At 38.8% G+C, this 20,632-nt stretch overlaps 1 protein-coding gene across 1 annotated transcript; it reads right to left on the bottom strand.

The window, feature by feature from the left end:
- Positions 1-14,739: 14,739 nt before the first annotated feature.
- On the bottom strand, positions 14,740-15,198 carry LOC138884300 (uncharacterized). Its single transcript, XM_070165411.1, has one exon. It carries the CDS (start codon positions 15,196-15,198, stop codon positions 14,740-14,742), a length of 459 nt encoding a protein of 152 aa, XP_070021512.1.
- Positions 15,199-20,632: the final 5,434 nt, after the last annotated feature.

Raw genomic sequence — 20,632 nt, 5'->3', positions numbered from 1 at the left:
AGAAGAGTGATGGAATCCTTCAGAATATGCTGAACCTTCTCCAGACTCAACCCTCTAGTTCCTCCAAGACTTAGGTTTCCTAGCACTTGTCTTCTGAACCTGTCTAGTACCCCCAGTGAACCCCAGTGACCCGGATTAGGGATTTTTCTATTTTTGCTCATGTTTTGAATGTTTTTCTTTCTTTTTGTGGACTTTTAATGGCAACATATCATGATCAATGACAACAACTGTTTTCTCTTGTTCTATGATGATTCTGACCTTAATAATTTAAATATGTTTATTGATTATTTATAATTGCACCATATTTTCACTTGTAGTTGCCCTAGTGGCCGTGAGTACTTATTAAAATATGGAATTCACACTATGTATGTAACTTTTCGATGATGCCAAAAGGGGAAAGAGATATTGTGTTTTATACATTATTCTGAAATAAGTGATATTTATAACCTAATTAACCTGGTCCTTGATGATAAGTAAATTTTCTAAGTTTAGTCTTGATGGTTAAGCTGAGTTCTTACAGGTTCTTTGATCAGTAAAAAGCACAGAGTTTGTCATCATCAAAAAGGGGGAATTTGTTGGCCCAGGAACAGGTAAAGTTTTGAAGAATGACAAATGAACTCAGCCATGGACCAGGTCCATCTCGTGAAGCACAGTCTTGATCTAAACATGTGATATGCACGTGAAGAAGATAAGTCATCAACAATATCTTGTGATCTGATCGAAAAGGTTGCATATTGGATAAGGGGAGAATGTCTCCTTATATGAAGAGAACATAATCTGAATAAAAGATAGTGTTGGAATTTGAGATCTTCAAGGACTCAACTACGATAGAAGATCAGCAATTGAGTCCCAATCAAACCCTGATTACTAACCTATTAAATGACAGTGATTGATCTCTTTTATAGGGATTGCACAAACGCAGAAGTTAAACTAAATTGAAAGCAAAAGAGCAAGGCGATTTTGCAAGCAATTTATGTGAGATTTGAGTATGCACTCCTGAAGCTACTTGAACGAGATAGAAGAACCAGTTCCATTGTATTTTTTCTTATTCCAGTTCAATTGTAGTAGGTGGTTTAAAGTTGTACCTTTTAGCTTTCATAGAAGCAATTATATTAGGTACTTTGAGTGTTCAAATTATATGCTAACTTGAAGTTGTCCCAACAGTTGAGGCTGTGTACTACAACGGGATTAGAGTTAATCCTTAGGTTTACAAAGAATTTTTGTAAATTTTGTTTTGGCTCAGTGATTTTAGTGGAAGTTTGGGAAAATCCTACTAAGTAGTAGGTCGTGGTTTTTTCACCTTTTGAGCCAGGTATTTTCCACATAAAAATTTCTGTGTTTTTTATTTTATGTACCTTTTATTCCACAAATAGTAGTAGTTAGAACACCTAGAAGAACCAGGTTCTTCTAGAGCAAAAATTGGGTACCACACAAATCACCCCCCCCCTCTTGTGTGGTATTGACGTTTAGAACATCAGGGGTTGTGAGGTAGCAAGTCTCTATCCACAAAAATCCTCTATGGGATTAACTTCCTCACCGGCCACCATTCCCGGAATTTATGATATGCTACCTCACTCACAAACCGGTCTTGCCATACCTCCGGTTTCCTAGTTCTAGCAACAGCCCCCACTTGAGGTTCACCCCCTTCTCCAAATACTTCTTCTCCTCATACTTCCTCTTCATCTCCTACTGCACCCTCTCCAGATAATGAAGTTGTGGGAGAGGTGGAGTATTCATCCCCACCGCCTTCAGTTGAGCCCTCAGACGACTCAGAAGATGCATTTACTGACGCTTGGGCAGCGGGGGAAGTGGGAGGAGTCTCTCTTAGTTTGTTTCTCTCTAGCCAGTCAGGGATGTACTCTGGGATTGAGTCTGAAGATATCTCCCGGGAGGGCTCGTACTCACTCCCAGACACGTCAATGGCCCTATCAACAACTTTAATCATCTTCCTCATGTTTTTAATGTTTTGTTGGGCTTGAACAGTCAATCTTACCATTTTTTGATTCCCTCCCCGGGAGGATTCTCCTCTGCCTGGTTGTTTAGAGCCCTTGCCCCTTTGTTTCACCATCGTCTGCAAACAAGTTCAGGTATGCTCTGTTAGTATCAGTAGATTCAATTAAGTTCACAGTTGCAAAAGAATAAAGGTTGCAGACAGTTGCAGAAATCACACAGTGCAGACCACACAAAATGGTATGCAGCCGCACAGAGGCCAATGCGGACCGCACAAAATGGCCATGCAGTCCGCACAGAGGTGGGGTTCAGACTACCCACTCTCTGTATCCAGGCAGTGCGGACCGCATAAATTGTAGTGCGGTCGCATAGGGACCAATGCGGACCACATAAATGTAGTGCAGCCTCAGTCCCCAAGGTTCAGATTCAAGACTATCAGCAATGCGGTCTGCGCAGAATGTTACTGTGGACCGCATACAAGCACCGCGAACCGCACAGAATTGACCGCGGTCCGTACTGAGTTCCCAGAAGCAGCACTAACTTAGGGTTCCATGTGTTTTGACTTTAAGTCCAATTTTAACACCTAAGTAGTTGCCCACTGATTTTAGTTGCTTAAGCCCACATTACCCACAAAAATAACTAACCTAAACCTACCAAAATTAAAGAAATACGGGGAGAACAGGATAAGAAGGAACAAAAGCAAAAAGTAAAAGAAGAATAACAAAATTAAAACAACTAAAAAGAAGGTGATGTTACCAGATGTAAGAAGCAATGAAGATGAACAAGTCCAAGCAGTTAATTGCAAGTAAAAGAAGTGATGAACAGTGTTTTTAGAGGTTCTGAGAGTCAAGAGTTCGAAAAGTATAACAGGAGGGTCTCTGTCCCTATTTATAGAAAAGGACCTGGGGCCCAGTCTTACCAACCAATGCGGACCGCACAGAATCAACTGTGGTCCATACCACACGGCTTGATTTAAGTTTGAGAAGGCAACTCACTGCGGTCCGCACAAAATGTCATGCGGCCACAGTGGTCCACCGTGGATCGCACAAAATGTAATGCGGCCGCAGTGGCAAACTTCAGAGAGGTCGACATTTCACCCTCCACCAGTGCGGTCCGCACTGAATGTAGTGCGTCCACATTGACAACTTCAGAGACCTGAACACTTTTTCCACTATGTCCTGCACTGCATCAACACAATCTTGTAGCATCTCACAACCAGTTAATCCAAAAACCAATCCTATACTACAATGAAAATCAAATAAAAACAAGAAGAAAAACACATGGGTTGCCTTTCAATAAGCGCCTGATTTAACGTCGCGGCACGACGCAGGTTACCATCACATCATTTGAGATGAAGAAGTGCCACAACGTGACAATCATCAATTTTTCCCAAGTAATGCTTGACCTTATGCCCATTCACTCTGAAAACTTCACCATTTTTGTTCTTTAAATCAAGAGCACCAAACGGGGACACACAAACACTTCAAAAGGTCCACTCCATTTTGACTTGAGCTTTCCCGGAAGCAGACGTAACCGGGAGTTGAACAAGAGAACCAAATCGCCCACTTTGAACTCCTTGCTACGAATATATTTATCATGAAGGTACTTCATCTTGTCCTTGTACAAGGACAAACTGGAGTAGGGATGGAATCGGAATTCATCAAGTTCATTAAGCTGCTCACATGGCCTTGTGCAATATCCCATTCAAGATTTAGCTTCCTCAAAGCCCACATGGCCTTGTGCTCTAACTCAACCGGTAAATGGCAAGCTTTCCCAAACACCAACCGATACGGAGACATACCAATCGGAGTCTTGTAAGTAGTCCTATAAGCCCATAGAGCATCATCCAACTTCTTTGACCAATCGGTTCTTTGACAATATGCTTTTGATTTCCTCGTTGGAGACTTCAACTTGACCACTTGCTTGAGGATGATAGGGAGTAGAAACTTTGTGATTGACACCATACTTTGAAAGCAAAGTGTCAAAATCTCTATTGCAAAAATGAGACCCACATCACTTATGATTGCACGAGGAGTGCCAAACCTTGTAAAAATGCTCTTCTTGAGAAATGCAACAATACTCCGGGTCTCATTGTTTGCAACATCACGGCTTCAACCCACTTTGAAACATAGTCCACCGCTACAAGGATGTATGTGTTCCCACACGAGCTAACAAACGGGCCCATAAAATCAATGCCCTATACATAAAAAATATCAACCTCAAGGATGGTATTGAGAGGTATCTCATCTTTCTTTGAAATTCCCCCTGCTCTTTGGCATTCGTCGCATCTCTTCACAAATCACCTGCATCTTTGAACAAAGTTGGCCAATAAAACCCACAGCTAAGAACTTTAGAAGCCATCCTCACCCCGCCATGATGGCCAACATAGGGAGAGGAATGACAAGCCTCCAAGATACTCAATTGCTCTTCCTCCGAAACACACCTTCGGATCACACCATCCGTGCAGATCTTGAACAAGTATGGCTCATCCCAATAGAAATCCAAACTATCCCGCTTGAGCTTGTTCCTTTGGTTAGAAGAGAGCTCACACAGGATTATACCAGTCACAAGGAAATTAGCAACATCGGCAAACCATGACATATCATTCATCGACACCGAAAGGAGTTGTTCGGCGGGAAATGAATCATTGATCTCTAGGCCGTCACGAGGCCTCCCCTCCTCCTCCAAGCAAGACAAGTGGTCCGCCACTTGGTTCTCTCTACCCTTCTAGTCCACAATCTCCAAATCAAACTCTTGAAGTAACAAGACCCATCACATCAGTCTAGCTTTGGAATCCTTCTTCGTCATCAAGTACCGGAGTGCGGCATGGTTGGTATGAATAATAACCTTAGCACCCATAAGATACGGCCGGAATTTTTTCATTGCGAACACAATAGCCAAAAGTTCTTTATCGGTCACTGTGTAGTTCACTTCAGCATCATTCATTGTCTTGCTCGCATAGTACACCGGATGAATTATTTTGTTCACTCTTTGACCCAAAATCACCCCAACCGCAACATCGCTCGCATCACACATGAGCTCAAAGGGTAAGGTCTAATTAGGCGCGGTAATGATAGGAGTGGTGGTCAACTTATGCTTGAGAAGTTCAAAGGCTTGCATACATTTTTCATCAAACACGAATTTAGCATCTTTTTCCAACAACTTGCACAAAGGATTCACTACCTTCGAAAAGTCTTTGATAAATCTTCAGTAGAACCCCGCATGCCCGAGAAAACTTTGAACTCCCTTGACAGATGTAGGGGAGGGAGCCTTGAAATTACATCGATTTTTGCTTTATCCACCTCAATACCATGCTTCGAAATTTTATGCCCAAGAACTATTCCTTCTTCCACCATAAAGTGGCATTTCTCCCAATTGAGGACAAGATTGGTTTCTTCACAATGGGCCAAAACTCTATCAAGATTCTTCAAGCACTCATCAAATGAATCACTCACAACACTAAAGTCGTCCATGAACACCTCCAAAATATCTTCCACCATATCAGTGAAAATAGCCATCATACACCGCTGAAATGTAGCCGGTGCATTACACAACCCAAAAGGCATCCTAGAAAAGGCAAAAGTGTCATATGGACAAGTGAATGTGGTATTCTCCTGATCTTTCGGAGCAATCAAGATTTAGTTGTACCCAGAATACCCATCCAAGAAACAGTAGAAGGCACGCCTAGCAAGTCGATCCAACATCTGATCAAGAAAAGGCAAAGAAAAGTGATCTTTGCGGGTCACTTTATTCAACTTGCAGTAGTCCATGCATACCCTTTAATCGGTAACAGTTCTTGTAGGAATCAACTCATTTTGTGAATTTGTAACCACGGTCATGCCACCCTTCTTCGGTACACATTGCACCGGTGAAGTCCAAGAGCTATCAGAGATGGGGTACACAACCCCGACATCCAACCACTTGATCACCTCCTTTTTCACAACTTCTTTCATTGCCTCGTTCAACCTCCTTTGATGCTCCAAGGAGGGCTTTGCATCATCTTCCAGAATAATCTGTGCATACAGAATAAGGGGCTTATTCCCTGAATATCAGCTAAAGTCCAACCAATTGCCTTTTTCCGCTTTTGAAGCACTGCCAATGTGGCATCAACCTGTATGTTAGTAAGGCAAGAAGAAAGAATTACTAGCAAAGTAGAATTTGAGCCTAAGAACTCATACCTGAGGTGTAGAGGCATCGATTTCAACTCCAACACCGGAGGCTCCTCAATTGAAGGTTTTGTTGGTGGAGTCTTTCTATTCTCGAGATCCAATGATAATTTCCTAGGCTCATAAGAGTAAGAGCCCATTCCATGTAAAACATTCACGCACTCCACTCGGCTTGCATCCTCATTGACATCAAAATTCAACAATACGGCCTCCAATGGGTCCTCCACATTGATCATTGCACTGGTGTCATCAATTATCACTGTTGTGACAAGGTCCACAAAAGAGCACACCTCGGTACTGTTGGGCTGCTTCATTGATTTGCACACATGAAAGACCACCTTTTCATCACCCACCCGGAAGGTGAGTTCCCCTACTTTCACATCAACTAAGCCTTCCCCATATCTAGGAAAGGTCTTCCCAATATGATAGGAACTTCATAGTCCACCTCGCAGTCCAAGATCACAAAACCAGCTGGCAAGATAAATTTGTCCACCCGGACAAGCACATCATCAATAATACTCAATGATCTCTTCATCGTTCTATCTGCCATTTGTAATTTCATGGAAGTCCGCCTTGGCTGCCCAATATCCAAAGTCTTGAAAACGGAATAGGGCATCAAATTGATACTAGCTCCCAAATCACATAGAGCTTTAGCAAAATCCGCACTCCCAATGGTGCAAGGAATGGTGAAAGCACCAGGATCTTCAAGCTTCGGGGCCATTGAATGCACTATTGCACTAACTTGGTGAGTCATCTTTATAGTTTCACAATCCATAGACCGCTTCTTTGTTACCAAGTCTTTCATGAATTTAGCATAGCCCGACATTTTTTCAAGAGCCTCCACCAAAGGCACATTGATGGATAAGCACTTCATCATGTCAATGAACTTTTTAAACTAATTTTTATTTTTCTGCTTCGCGAGCCTTTGAGGATAAGGCGGAGGTAGCCTTGGCAAAGGAACCTTGGCTTTAGGCACAACTGGCTTCGGCATGTCTATTATGTGTTCCCTAGATGGGTTCACATCATTTTGAGTTTCCACCTCGACATCTTGAATGTCAATCCTCACTTCTTCATTCATATTTTCAACCACCAAAAGAACTTCATCTTCTTGCAACTCAACATCATCATCCACAGCTTGATTTTGTTTGGAGGCATGCACATCACCGCCTCTCTACTTCTTGTTGTTACTGCCATAACATGATTGTTTCCACCCTTTGGGTTTACTACCGTATCACTTGGTAGCGCACCATTAGGGCGAGTATTTAAAGACGTGAGATTTGGCCTAACTGCACCTCCAAGTTCCTGATAGAGGTATTGTGGGAAGCCAACTGAGCATCTGAGTCTGCATTCTTCTCCATTATCTGTTCGAACATCATTTCAATTCTACCCATATCATTGCTAGAAGAACTAGGACCTTCAGATGGAAATGGGGCGGATTGTTCGGTTGTTGGTACATTGGGGGCCTTTGAAAGCCTTGCCCCCGGTTTCCTTGGTTTCCATTGTTCCATCCACCTTGATTGTTATTACCACCCCAATTGCTGTTATTACCATTCCAATTTCCTTGATTGCTTTGATTGTTGTTCTGATTTTCCCAGTTCTTATTTTGGTTGTTGTTCCCCTAATTACCATTGCCTTGTTGTTGATTTCCCCAATTGCCTTGGGGTCTCCATTGTTGTTGGTTGGAAGAATTGTCTCTTTGGCCTTAATAATATTCACGTATTGCACCTCTTAACTTTGTTCATCATAATCATCATTTTGAAATCCACCACAATCATTATCAAATTGCTCCGACTTCCCTTAGTTTTGTTGCCCTCTTTGTCTTTTTTTGTTGACAAGCATATTAACACCCTTCATGGCATTCACTTGGCGCGGATTTTGAACTTGTTGCAACTGTGCCTTTGCTAGTTGGTTCATTGTAGTTGTCATCTCAGCTATAGCCTGCCCATGATCATGTAATTCCTTGTGCAAATGGGTAACCGTGGGGTCACCCTGGGGCACATTGGCTCTACTTTGCCAAGCGGAAGAAGTGTCAGCCATCTCGTCAAGAATGTCACAAGCCTCATTATACGACAGCTTCATAAAGTTGCCCCCAGCAAGTTGGTTCACTATGCATTGGTTTGTTGTATTAATGCCCCGGTAGAAGGTTTGTTGGATCATCGCTTCAGTCATATCATTGTTGGGGCATTCCTTCACCATTGTTCTATAACGCTCCAAAATTTCATGAAAAGGTTCCGTGGGCTCTTGCTTGAATGCCAAGATCTCATCTCTCAATGCAGCCATATGCCCTGGTGAGAAAAATTTTGCAATGAACTTGTCCGCCAACTTATCCCAAGTAGTGATAGAATGGTTGGGAAGTCGCTCTAGCCAATCCAATGCCTTCCCTTTAAGTGAGAATGGGAAGAGGCTCAACCTAAGAGCATCCTCGGACACATTAGTTTGTTTGCTCCCCCAACATGTATCCATGAACCCCTTGAGATATTTGTAAATATTTTGATTTACAGTGCCCGTGAAGTACCTGCGTTGCTCTAGTAAGGTCAACATCACATTGGTTATTTGAAAATTGCCTGCCGGATTTGGGGTGGGACAATAGCACTTGCATAGCCTTGGTTCGAAAGAACTTTAGGAACCACTCTTGGAGGTGGCGGAGGAGGGTCTGGAATATTGTCATTAACATTAGCATTAGCCTGGCGGCCTCTACGTTGTCCTTGAGGTATAAGAGGCACCTCATCATCTCCGACATCATCTACCTCCTCCCCCGCAATCACATTTCCAAGAGGGTCATTTACGTTGTTCGCTGCCATTTGGTACCTGAGTTCTGACACAAACAAATTAGTAACAAAGAAGTAAAGAAGAACAATACACAAAACTATTTAAATAGATAGCCAAAACCATTAGTTCCCCGGCAACGACGCCAAAAAGTTGATCGCGGCCTACCCTGCACTACTATTGAGTAGCAAAAGAGGGTCAAAGTAGCTTTTACCCGATTTAGGGTCGGGATCGATTTCCACAGAGAGCTAGATGTTGGAGTCGGGTATCTATCTAATTTTGAGTTGGGTATGTGTTCCAAATTACACTTCTAAACATTTTTGGGTTTTTGTTTTACTTCTACTTTTATCAAACTACAATGGTAAATTAAACTAGAATAAGCTAAGAGTAAAATGTTGTGGGTTGTTCAAATTGTTTCAAAGGCACTAGGGTAGTGATTTTCGCCTAGGTGGTCAATTGACGGATACTTGAGTCTAAGGCATGATTGACATATTTGGGAAGTATAATATAACCGTTGCACGATTTTACCCACTCTACACCTCTCGGTAGTTCAAGTGATTTTGCCCGAATTGACTTTCTCAAGACCAATTGGGTGCAAATTTGCACAAGCAATCAAGGTTCAAGTCGGGTATTACTCTCTCGAGGTTTAACCCTTTAATTGGGGCTATCAATCTCTTGAGTACGCCCCAATTCCTTGTTGGACCAATTTCAGAGACTCAAGCTCTCTTTCTCAAGAAGAGCTAAAGTCAACTAAACACAAACTAGTGTTTGCAACCACTAATTCAGCAATTAAACATGAAATTAGCCCAAATATCAAACACTCACAGTCAATCTAGCCCTAAAACACAAGACCCATCACTTACCCACACCAGGGTTGAGCCACAACCCTAGCTTATGGGTTTAGCTACTCATAATTAAAGAAGAAAAGCAAGAAATAGATGAAGAAAAACTCATATTAATTAATTACTAAGATAAACAAGAAGATTCAATGTTGAAATGTAGATAAAATTTTCCAAAATAACTAAAATATTCGAACCCACGAGCACAGCTCTCAGCTAAAACTATCTGATAACCTAAAAATAGGAAAAGAAGCTATTTATACTAAGCAGAAAAATCTGGACAAAACTACCCCTGCGAGGCTAGTACGGACCACACAAAATCACGTGCGGCCGCACTAAGGCTCTAGACTTGAAAATCGAACTCTTTGAACTGGGACAATATGGACCGCACAGGATGGACTACGGTCGTGATGGCCTCTAGTGTGGTCCGCATGAAATGGAGCATGGACCGCATTAGCTTCAATCTCCGAAAATAACAATTCTCTGATCCTTGGTTGCGCGGACCGCACTAAATCGAGTGCGGCCGCAGTAACTTCAGTGCGGACCGCATTAAATCCCATGCGGTCACATTGCCTGATTTTCCGGAGTTGCATGCTCTCTGAACCTCACTTGTGCGGACCGCTGTCACACCTCCTTTTTTACCTACACCCCGGAAGGGTATAAGAGAGTTTTTTTCCAATTTAAAGTGACAATCGAAACGGGATCATTTTATTAAAAATTCAGAGTCGTCACTTGGGATAATTTTATGATGTCCCAAGTCACCGGTTCAAATCCCGAATCGAGAAAAAGATTGACTCTGTATTACAGTCCGCGAACACAAAAATCCAGGTAAGGAATAATGTTAACCAGGGAGAAGGTATTAGGCATTCCTGAGTTCCGTGGTTCTAGCACGGTCGCTCAACTGTTATAATTGGCCTATTTACTTGATTTTAGTACATGTTTTAACCTATGGTGCAATTTTAACTTTATAACCTCTTTTATTTAATTATAAGAAAAAATTGCAACGTCATTTAAAATACGTCTTGAACCACGTCACATAAATGCACCCGTGGCTCTCGACATATTCTATCTAACATTGTTGAGATTTGGATTTGGGTCACATAAATGCGCACCTGAGTTTAGGAAGGTAAATTATTAAATAGCGCGCCTAAAGCAACTATGCATTTTCAAATTCACGAGGGCCATGGAAATTCAACTAAACGGCACGCCTCGAATTCTAAGGATTTAAAAATTAATTAAGCGAGGTCCGTGCATTTTGAGATTTTATTCGGCACGGCACGCCTCAAATTATTCCAAAGGGCTTTACTCAACTAAAACACACTACGGATGTTTATTGATTGTGAGGCTTTTGAATTACCACGGTGGAAATTATGGAGTTTTTTTTTTAAAAAATATTGCCATTTCAGAAAAAGGCCAAATAAGCAAAATCAAGGTAATAGACCCAATTATCTTGTAGCATGTACCCACACCCAATAACTTAAATCAGACCCCATAGCCAACTAGCAGTAAACCCAAATCTCTTTTCATTATTTAACTTAAACAAAATAAAAACATCATATCTCAATCTACCAATGAAACTAGACAAGCTTAATACTAATAAATAATTCATTTCAATAAATAAATAATTGTACAAAGCTCATGATTTTTGGAAATTTGATACAGCATTCACAAATAAATAACAAATTAATTTTTTTCCAAACTATCTTATTATAGGAATTCGCCTAACATCTGACAAAATAAGCCAACCATACTTTTGCAATGGCAAAGTTGGCGTCATCCAGCCAAACAGTAAACAATATACTATCTTTAAAAGTGAAGAGAAACCAATTCATTCATAAAAGGAAGTATCAAAACATATTCAAGATTTTTACGTGATCTTCTACTAACACTCAAATACAAAGTAACATATTAATGAATAATAGATATTTATTTCATAACAATATCTAGGGAAACACACAGCAAAACACTAATGAAATAAAAGGAGAACTGGAAATGAACCTTCAAAACAGCTTTCCTCATTAAATGCTCCTTTGGCAAAAAAATTACAGCAGTAGTTATTTGATGCGAACAGAGACCGGAATCGACACCGGAAAACTCAAAGACAACCTCGACTATTTTTGCGGTGGTTTTAAATCAAATCGGCTTTGGTTTTTGGACCGATTTACAGTTGCGTTTGAGCTATTTTCAAGTGGAAGAGAACTCGCCGGAGATGGCGGAACTCCGACGAACAACAACGGAGGGAGGTTGGGAATAGTGGATGCTTTTCTTTGGTGTAGAAGAAAGGTTACGACGGCTTGAGGTTTAATTTTTTTGGGAGTTTTCAAGATGATGAGGACGGCTGATGCTTGTTATTGTTGAAGAAGAAGAAACTGAAGGCTGTGCTGAAGACGATGAGGTCCAAGGCCCTTTTTAGCTCTCTCCAGGCGTTATTTTGTGTGTGTATTTTTCATCCCCTTCAGCATTAGGCATTACCCCTATTATATATATCTAGGTCTAAATGTGTATTTTTGTGTTAATTGCTCCTAGGTCCTTAGGGTCTTTTTATTTATTTTTTGTTCCAAAGAAGAGTCTAGAAGGGTCCCTAGGATTAGCTTAATGGGTATTGGGTATTGGGCTTACGGAATGGGCTAGAAACTTGGGCCTTTATGACTAGCTATGCTTAAAATTAGCTTAATTAACTAAAAAATATTAATTAGCCTTACTTAAACAATTATTAAAATAAGACTGACCGTTAAAACAAAACTATTTTTTGGTATTTTTCAAGGTTAAAAAATGACTATAAAACATTAATGAACCTATTTTTTTTGTAATTTTCGTTTTCTTGTAATAAATAAAAGTAAAAGAGTAAAAATGAGTTGAAATAGCTATATTAGGCCTAAAATAAATATTTACGTGCTAAAATATAAAAATCTTAGGGAGGGTCAAAAATCACATGTCTACAGCCGCACAGAATGGTGTGCGGCCGCACTGGCCTTGTTTTGACTAAGCTTTGTCTTGCCTTGATACTTGTGCAAGTTTCACTCCTTTTTGAGCTGATCTTTGACATCTTGTCACTTTGTTGATCAAACCTGTAGTCAAGCACAACTTGTGAGCCTTTGGGACTATTTTGTACATATTTCTAATCAACACTTAAGCAAGAAGGAGTATAAAATGTAGCAAAATCCCTAGTTATCATTGTACTCGGAGAAGGCATCGAGAAAACTGAGGATCTCGTGGTCGGCCGTGGAATCGATCATGCGATCGGTGTTAGGCAAAGGGAAAGAGTCCTTGGGACATGCTTTATTTAAATCTTTATAATCCACACACATTCTCAGTTTGTTCCCTTTTTTTAAGGACTACTACTACGTTTGTTAACCATTCCGGGTATTTGACTTCCCGGATGGATCCTATTTTAAGGATTTTAGTTACCTTGTCCTTGATAAATGTATGTTTGATCTCGGACTGGGGTCTCCTTTTCTGCTTGACCGGATAGAATTTTGGATCCAGGCTCAGCTTGTGAGTAGTGATCTTTGGTGGGATCCCTGTCATGTTGAGATGGGACCAAGCAAAACTATCTATGTCAGTTATGAGAAATTGAATGAGTTTTTTCCTGAACTTGGAGGTTAACCCCATGCCTAGGTATACCTTCCGATCGGGTAGATGCTCGATCAAAGTGACTTGCTCCAGCTCTTCGACCGTTGATTTCATAGCATCAGAATATCGGGTACTATAAAACATCTGGGAACCTCGTAATCATCATCTTCGTTGGTCCCCTATTTATCTGATTGGGTCGTTGCTAATGTCGATAATTGCTATTTGGTTTCCCTATTTGTGTTCGAACTTAGTTCCTTTGATGTTGTCAGTGTTGATATAGGAATCATTTCTTTGACTACAAATATTTCCTTTGTGGCCAGTTATTCCCCGTAGATCGATTTAATCCCTCCCGGCGTTGGGAATTCTAGCACCTGGTGAAGGGTCGAGGGTACGACCCTCATGTTCTGAATCCATGGTCTCCCGAACAGGGCATTGTACCTCATGCCCCCCTCGATCACATAAAACTTGGTTTCTTGGATGGTCCCGGCGGTGTTCATTGGTATGTTATTTCTCCCTTAGTAGTTTCACAAGCCATATTGAACCCGTTTAGCACCTGAGCTACAGGCACGATTTGGTCCTGTAGGCCGAGTTGTTCTACGACCCTTGATCGAATGATGTTGGCCGAGCTACCTAGATCAATTAACACATGTTTAACTCGAGATTTATTCATGAGTACAGATATTACCAGTGCATCGTTGTGGGGTTGCATGATTCCTTCTGCATCCTCGTCGTTGAAAGACAAAGTTCCTTCTCGTATGTAATCTCGAGTCCGCTTCTCCCTCGTGATGGATACTTTGGTGCAATTTAACATCGGACCTTGAGGGGCATCGACCCCTCCAATGATCATGTGGATGATGTGTTGAGATTCTTCTTGCTCGGTTTGTTTATTGGAGTCCCTATTTTTGAAGTAATTCTTGGCTCAGTTACTCAAGAATTCTTGAAGATTTGTTGCTGAATAATCGAGCTACCTCATCACTCAATTATCGGCAATCTTCGGTTCTATGGCCGTGAGTGCCATGATATTTGCACATTTGGTTCGGGTGCCTTTGGGCTGGGTCGGATTGTAGAGGTCGAGGCCATTTCGTAACTTTGATGCATCCGATAGCTGATACTATAGCAGTAGTATCTACGTTAAAGTTATATTCTCACAAGCTCGGCGCTTCCTTGGGTCCGATAGGCCTGTCGAAACCATAATTGCTCATGAGTCCCCGGTTTCTCTAACCTCGGTCGTTTCTCCTCTTATTTTGTACAGAACTCCGTCCGGACCCATTGCTTCTTTGACCCTCATTGTACAGCTGATATCGATTCCTCTTCGACCTTAGTTCACAATCAATATCTCTTTTGACTTTGTCGACGACTCTAATAGGATAAATGAACTCGGAAGGAGCCCCCAGTTGATCATCTTCGACTCTGATCTTTAATTGATATCGGTTATGCACGTCAACTTAAGTGACAGCGGGATATTTTATCAGGTTTTGCTTCAATTGTTGTGAAGCCACCGAACTTCGAACATTGAGTCGTTGGGTAAAAGCTTGAACGGCCCAGTCATCAGCGACTGGTGGTAGGTCCATCCGTTCCATTTGAAATTGAGATACGAACTCTCTGAGCATCTCATTATCCTTTTGCCTTACTTTGAAGATGTCCGATTTTCTGGTTTCAACCTTGATAGCTCCGGCGTGTGCTTTCATAAAAGAATCTGCAAACATAGTAAATGAGTCAATAGAATTAGGGGGTAAGTTGTGATACCATATCATGGCTCTCTTTGACAGGGTTTCTCCGAATTTCTTCAGCAAGACAGGCTCGATCTCATCATCCTCCAAGTCATTTCCTTTGGTGTCGCATGTGTATGAAGTCACATGCTCGTTTGGATCTGTCGTCCCGTTATACTTAGGAATCTCGGGCATGCAGAACTTTTTAGGGATCGGCTTTGGAGCCGCACTCTGAGGGAAAGGTTTCTGTACAAACTTCTTGGAATCCAAGCCTTTCAATATTGGAGGTTCTCACAGGATATGGTCGACCCTAGAATTGTAGGTTTCCACCTTTTTGTCGTTTGCTTCAATTTTCTTTTCCCCTGATTCTATTCTTTTTGTCAGTTCTTCGAGCATTTTTATGATTTCGCGGTTGTTACCCGACTCGCTCCTATTTAACCTTTCCGCGACCAGTTCCTCCCAGCGAGTGATCTGACGAGAAGGATCGGGTTCGATCATGCTCGGTACGCGACTCTAGTTTTGTAGTTGAGCTATTGTCTCCTGTTGAGCCTGCAATGTTTTGAAGATCATCCGTATTTTGACCCGTCTCCTTCATTGTTTTGAGTATTCTGTGCCATTAACCGGGCTCAACCACGGATACTATTCTCGAGGTCAGTAAGGAGGCTAGTATCGATAGCCACATGCGAATTAGCGTCCAATGGATCCACAATTGGAATTCTGACGGGATCAACGGGCGGTACCTTGTTACCGGGTGCTATGTTATTGTTGTCACTGTGGTGACCAGACTCACCTTCAATAGGTAGAGGTGCTAATTGTGAGTTTGACATTTTGAGCTTAGGCACGAAATCAAAGACACTTCAAAAAACAAGTGAAAAATAGTGTGTGTTATGGAAATTCGTATCAAATAACCACTATTATCCTTAGCCCCTCGGTGAGCGCTAAACTGTTTACCCTCAAAATCGGATAACAATTGAATTTATACACGATTTTAAGAATACGTGATATAATTTGACATAAATTGAGAAAACAGATTAATATTGAAATCAATGACAGAAAAATAAATGCAAACCACACAAGTTGAACAGTGTTAACCTTGAAGGTTGGTTACCCTCGAGCTAGAATTTGCCTCAATCGATATCAGAACAGAGTAGCAATATAATAAGAACTAGAAATAATAATGTATTGCCTTTGGATGCGTGTTACAATGTCTCTATTACAAATAAACAAACCTCATTTATATAGTAGAAGAGTCCTACTTTAGATACAAGTCTACAAAAGGTAAAAAATCTCATGATTTACTAATTAGTCGGTTTCTCATTGATACGTGCCGGATTCCCTCCGTGATATCCGATCGGTTACAGATATTTCGGTCTTCCGTTATTTAGTCTGATAATATTCCCTTGAGCTCGATCGGAGTCGGGGTTGGTTCCGGAGCTATGGGCTCGATGATCTTTTCTTCGCATGCTCTAACTTTATACCTTAGTTCGATATAATCCGAAGTCGATCTTTAACCCATCACGTAAAATAAAGTAATCTTGATAATAAAGAGGATAATTTTACAATTCAATGCAATTAGAATGGCACATATTCGCTGTTCATCTACCTTCAACCTTCAATCTAGTCAGGTTGACCAATATAAGAAACTTCACCTAAGATGAGGTAGATGACTCATGTTTGGAGTTCTAGAGACCAAAAATTGATGTGACTTCACTGAGTTCGTAAGGGTTTCCTTGGTCTTTTCAGTGGGCCAATAAGGGATAATCTCCAATCCATTTTGTTTTGGCACTTGACTTTAATAAAAGACTAGAATTTAATAAACAAGGTTCATGAATCAGCAACGAGAGAAAAGCAAGGTACCAATTTTGACCACTCCTTGCTTTGCCTTCTTGTCGTATGGACAGGGCTACACATTTGTTCTATATGTAATGGTAATTATTAATTTGGACGAAGAACATTCTTATTATCACGTGGTTTGAACAATAGTTCTAGAAATTGACATTCAAATGACTACTTTTCATTTGTTGGAATGACGTGTATTCGATTTTGACATTTTATAGGACAATAATTTTATGAATGCAATAGTCAAATAATTACGAAAACCCCAAAGGAAAATCGAATTAGCCTGACTTTATTCAAGGACTATTATTCACAATTGCAAGTAATTGAGTCCAATTCGTGAAGCACATATCATTAGGAAATAGTTGGAGTTTTTGTGTACGCTACTTTCATTAATAGCACATTATTAAAAACATAATACAAAAGATTAGCAATAATTAATGATTAACAAATATGGCAATAAAATATTTATACATATAACATATTTAATTCAATTCAAATCAACAAGAACCAAGCTGCTTAAAAAGGCAGTCCTAGTATTTAATATTCTCCATACCATAACATATTTTATATTTTCGTTAGAAACCAATCCATTCCGTAACAGATTTTTTTCTTTCCATACATGAACCTTTTTATATAATGTAATGTAGCAAAATTATATATCTTTATATTCTGATGAAATAAAATATATATATATTATGAAAAAAAAATATAATGTATATTTGTGGTATATATACATTATAAATCATGTATTCTTTAGAAAAATTCATGTATATATGCATATGTTGTTTATATACGTCTTTATATTTAAATATATATCATCGATTCATTCCATAATAAATTTTTTCCTTTTTATACATGGATCTTTTTATACAACTTAATCCTAGCAAAATTATATATCTGTATATTCCAATGAAATAAAATACATATATTTCGTGAAAAAAAAAATATAATGTATATTTGTGGTATATTATAAATTATGTATTTTTTTAGGAAAAATCATGTATATATGCATATGTTATTTATATACTTATTTATATTTAAATAGATATTATTAATATGCCATTTATATTTTTCAATAATATAACATGCATATTTGTATAAAAATAGTATATGTGACATATTTTTTTCTTCTATAAACATATTAGAGGCATGTTAATATTTTAGATAAAATTTTATGTAAGGTATATGCTAGCAATATACATTGAATAATATCAATATAATAATGTATTTTGATATATATATATATATATATATATATATATATATATATATGTGTGTTTATGATGTATATATATAAATTATATATGTGATATAAATACATATAAAAAATATATGACATATTGATGAAATATTTACATTGTAAATTATCATGATATAATATACTTGAAATATATTAAAGGTATATTTTGATATAAAATAAAATGTACAGAAAAAAGTTTAAAATTCAAAAAAGAAAAAAAAATACTAAAATTCTCGTTGTGCAGAGGGAATTATTTTTGAGATATTCTACTTTCAGAATCTTTGATATATTTGGGTAAGCGTTATTTATGGAAGAGAAAAAAGAAATTATGGAAGAATGAGGGAAAATAAAATGTAGTAAAAAATGTATTAATGTAGCGGGATCCCTTAGTTAATGGAGTTATCAACGTGAAAGCGCTAAAAAGGTAAAAAACAAATGTGATGTTTTTGAAATAAATAAAGTCTACTATCATTTATGAGAATAATTTTTAAAAAGGGAGCAAGTGTGTAAAAATCTCAATCTGTTATGGATTCAAATCAGGAAATGGGCTTGGAGTATCAAGAAGTTGGCCTTGGGCCTAAGTGTAATCATAGAGGCAGCAATTGGGCCAGTCAGCCTAATAGAAGGCTAGCTGATTTTTGTGTTGGTGAGTTTAATCAGGGAATTTTTACCTTCTATAGCAAAGGTTGATACCTTATTTATTTTAAATAAATATCCTTTTAAAAAATTATATTCCATAGCTATCTTTTGATTTTTATAGCCAAATATCTATTTATGGTCACCTCCTACTCTTAAGCCATAAAATACACCTTGTATTATTTTTCTCTCTCATTCTTTCAGATTTTTCTCCACCCTCTCTCTCTCTCTCAACTCCAGTCTTTCTCCATGAATACAACCACAATTCTCCCAAATACAGATCGAAATGGGAAGCTTTGACTCTCAATCTGAAATTTATATTACCAAGTCTCCCTTACACAGAACGAAAGAGCCAACACTTTTTCCCCCAAGGTTTGTGAAACTTTCTCAATAAATATCCCTACGATCTACCACAGCAGCCCAAATTTCATTGTCCAAAAATTTGGCCCATTGTAGCACGAGAAACAAAACTCTATATAAATCTCCATCTTCCTTTTCTCTTCGTCGTTCTAGGGTTTTGCCCAATATGGGGTTTTCCGTACCAATCCACAAGCGTCATTCAAATTTAATTGTAAAGAATAGGTTTTTTGAAACGCACGTGAGGGTATTATGGTAACAGGAACAGTGGCGTTTCGAGTCAGAATCGCGGCCCTCTCGAGACGAGACGACTTTAGGGTTGTTCTTGAACAAAGACGACGGAGTTTGGGGCTGAGCAACTTGAATTTTCTGTTAATATATTTCAATGTATCTCGTTGTATTTCCATGTAATTCATTGTCTTTTTTTCAATTGTATTTCAATGTATCTCGTTGTATTCCATGTATTTCATTGTATTCACTGTCTCGTTGTATTCCATGAATGTATTCATATACTTTTTAATTAATATAATTTATGTATTCAGATGTATATATGTATTCAAATTGCTCTGCTTTTCTTGTATTTATCGGCTGGAAAAAATATTCAGCATATTTTCTTTGAAGATTGCTATATTTTTGGGGTGTTTTTTGGTTGAAAATCTTTTTTATAACTGGAAATACATGTGTGTTATAATTGAGTTTGTTGAGTTATATTAGAAGTTTATTATGTTAATTGATTCACTTTCCGTTTACAAACAACTGAATAGACCATGAATTGCGCTATTTACGTTACTGTATTTACAAATACATATCGTGAATACAGTCGAATACAATAATCTGTCTAACTGTAATTCCATGTTTCACGCCTAGAAATGCTACTATATTCATGAATACAGTAGCTTAAATACATCGAATACACTCTAAAAAAACCTTAAAACATAGCTACAGGAAGTAATATAGTAAATTATAGCTACAACTAGCTAATAACTACTAAAACATAGTGGTTTCTAAAAGTTTTCTTTAATGAGTTATCTCTTCTGTGTTTCTTATTGGCTATTCTTTCTAACATCTGAACTAGTCCTAATATTCTAAAGATCTAGAGAATCCTTCAAGAAGTTTAAAAGGCATGTATACGTATTGGAAAGAGCAAAACTCAGAGAGTTATAAATTATACCCCTACGTTTCAGTTTACGTGAACGTGTTTGAATGGGCACGGAATTTAAGAAAAAATGAAGATTTTTGAAATTTGTAGTCCTAAACAAGTCAAAAAGGGACCCAGAGTATTTGTATGGTTATAAAAGCTTCTCGTTAAGGGTAAATTATAAGTTTAAGTTAAATTATTTCTAAATTTAGAAAGGGGTTATTCTTTTTGGAATGGATCAAAAAGGAAATAGATTCACATAAACTGTAACAGAGGTAGTAATACTGTAAGAACGGCAAACACTACCATATACTTTTATCTGCTTTTCTATCTTCAAAGAATAACATGACTTATGGGAAAGAATTACAAATGGATCATAGTACCTTAGAAAATTGAAACTACCTTTTTAATCCATCGAG

The sequence above is a fragment of the Nicotiana sylvestris genome, chromosome 2 (genome assembly GCF_000393655.2).
Source record: "Nicotiana sylvestris chromosome 2, ASM39365v2, whole genome shotgun sequence".
NCBI lineage: Eukaryota > Viridiplantae > Streptophyta > Magnoliopsida > Solanales > Solanaceae > Nicotiana > Nicotiana sylvestris.
Note: the sequence above shows the minus strand (reverse complement) of the source record. Positions and strands in the feature narration are given on the sequence as shown.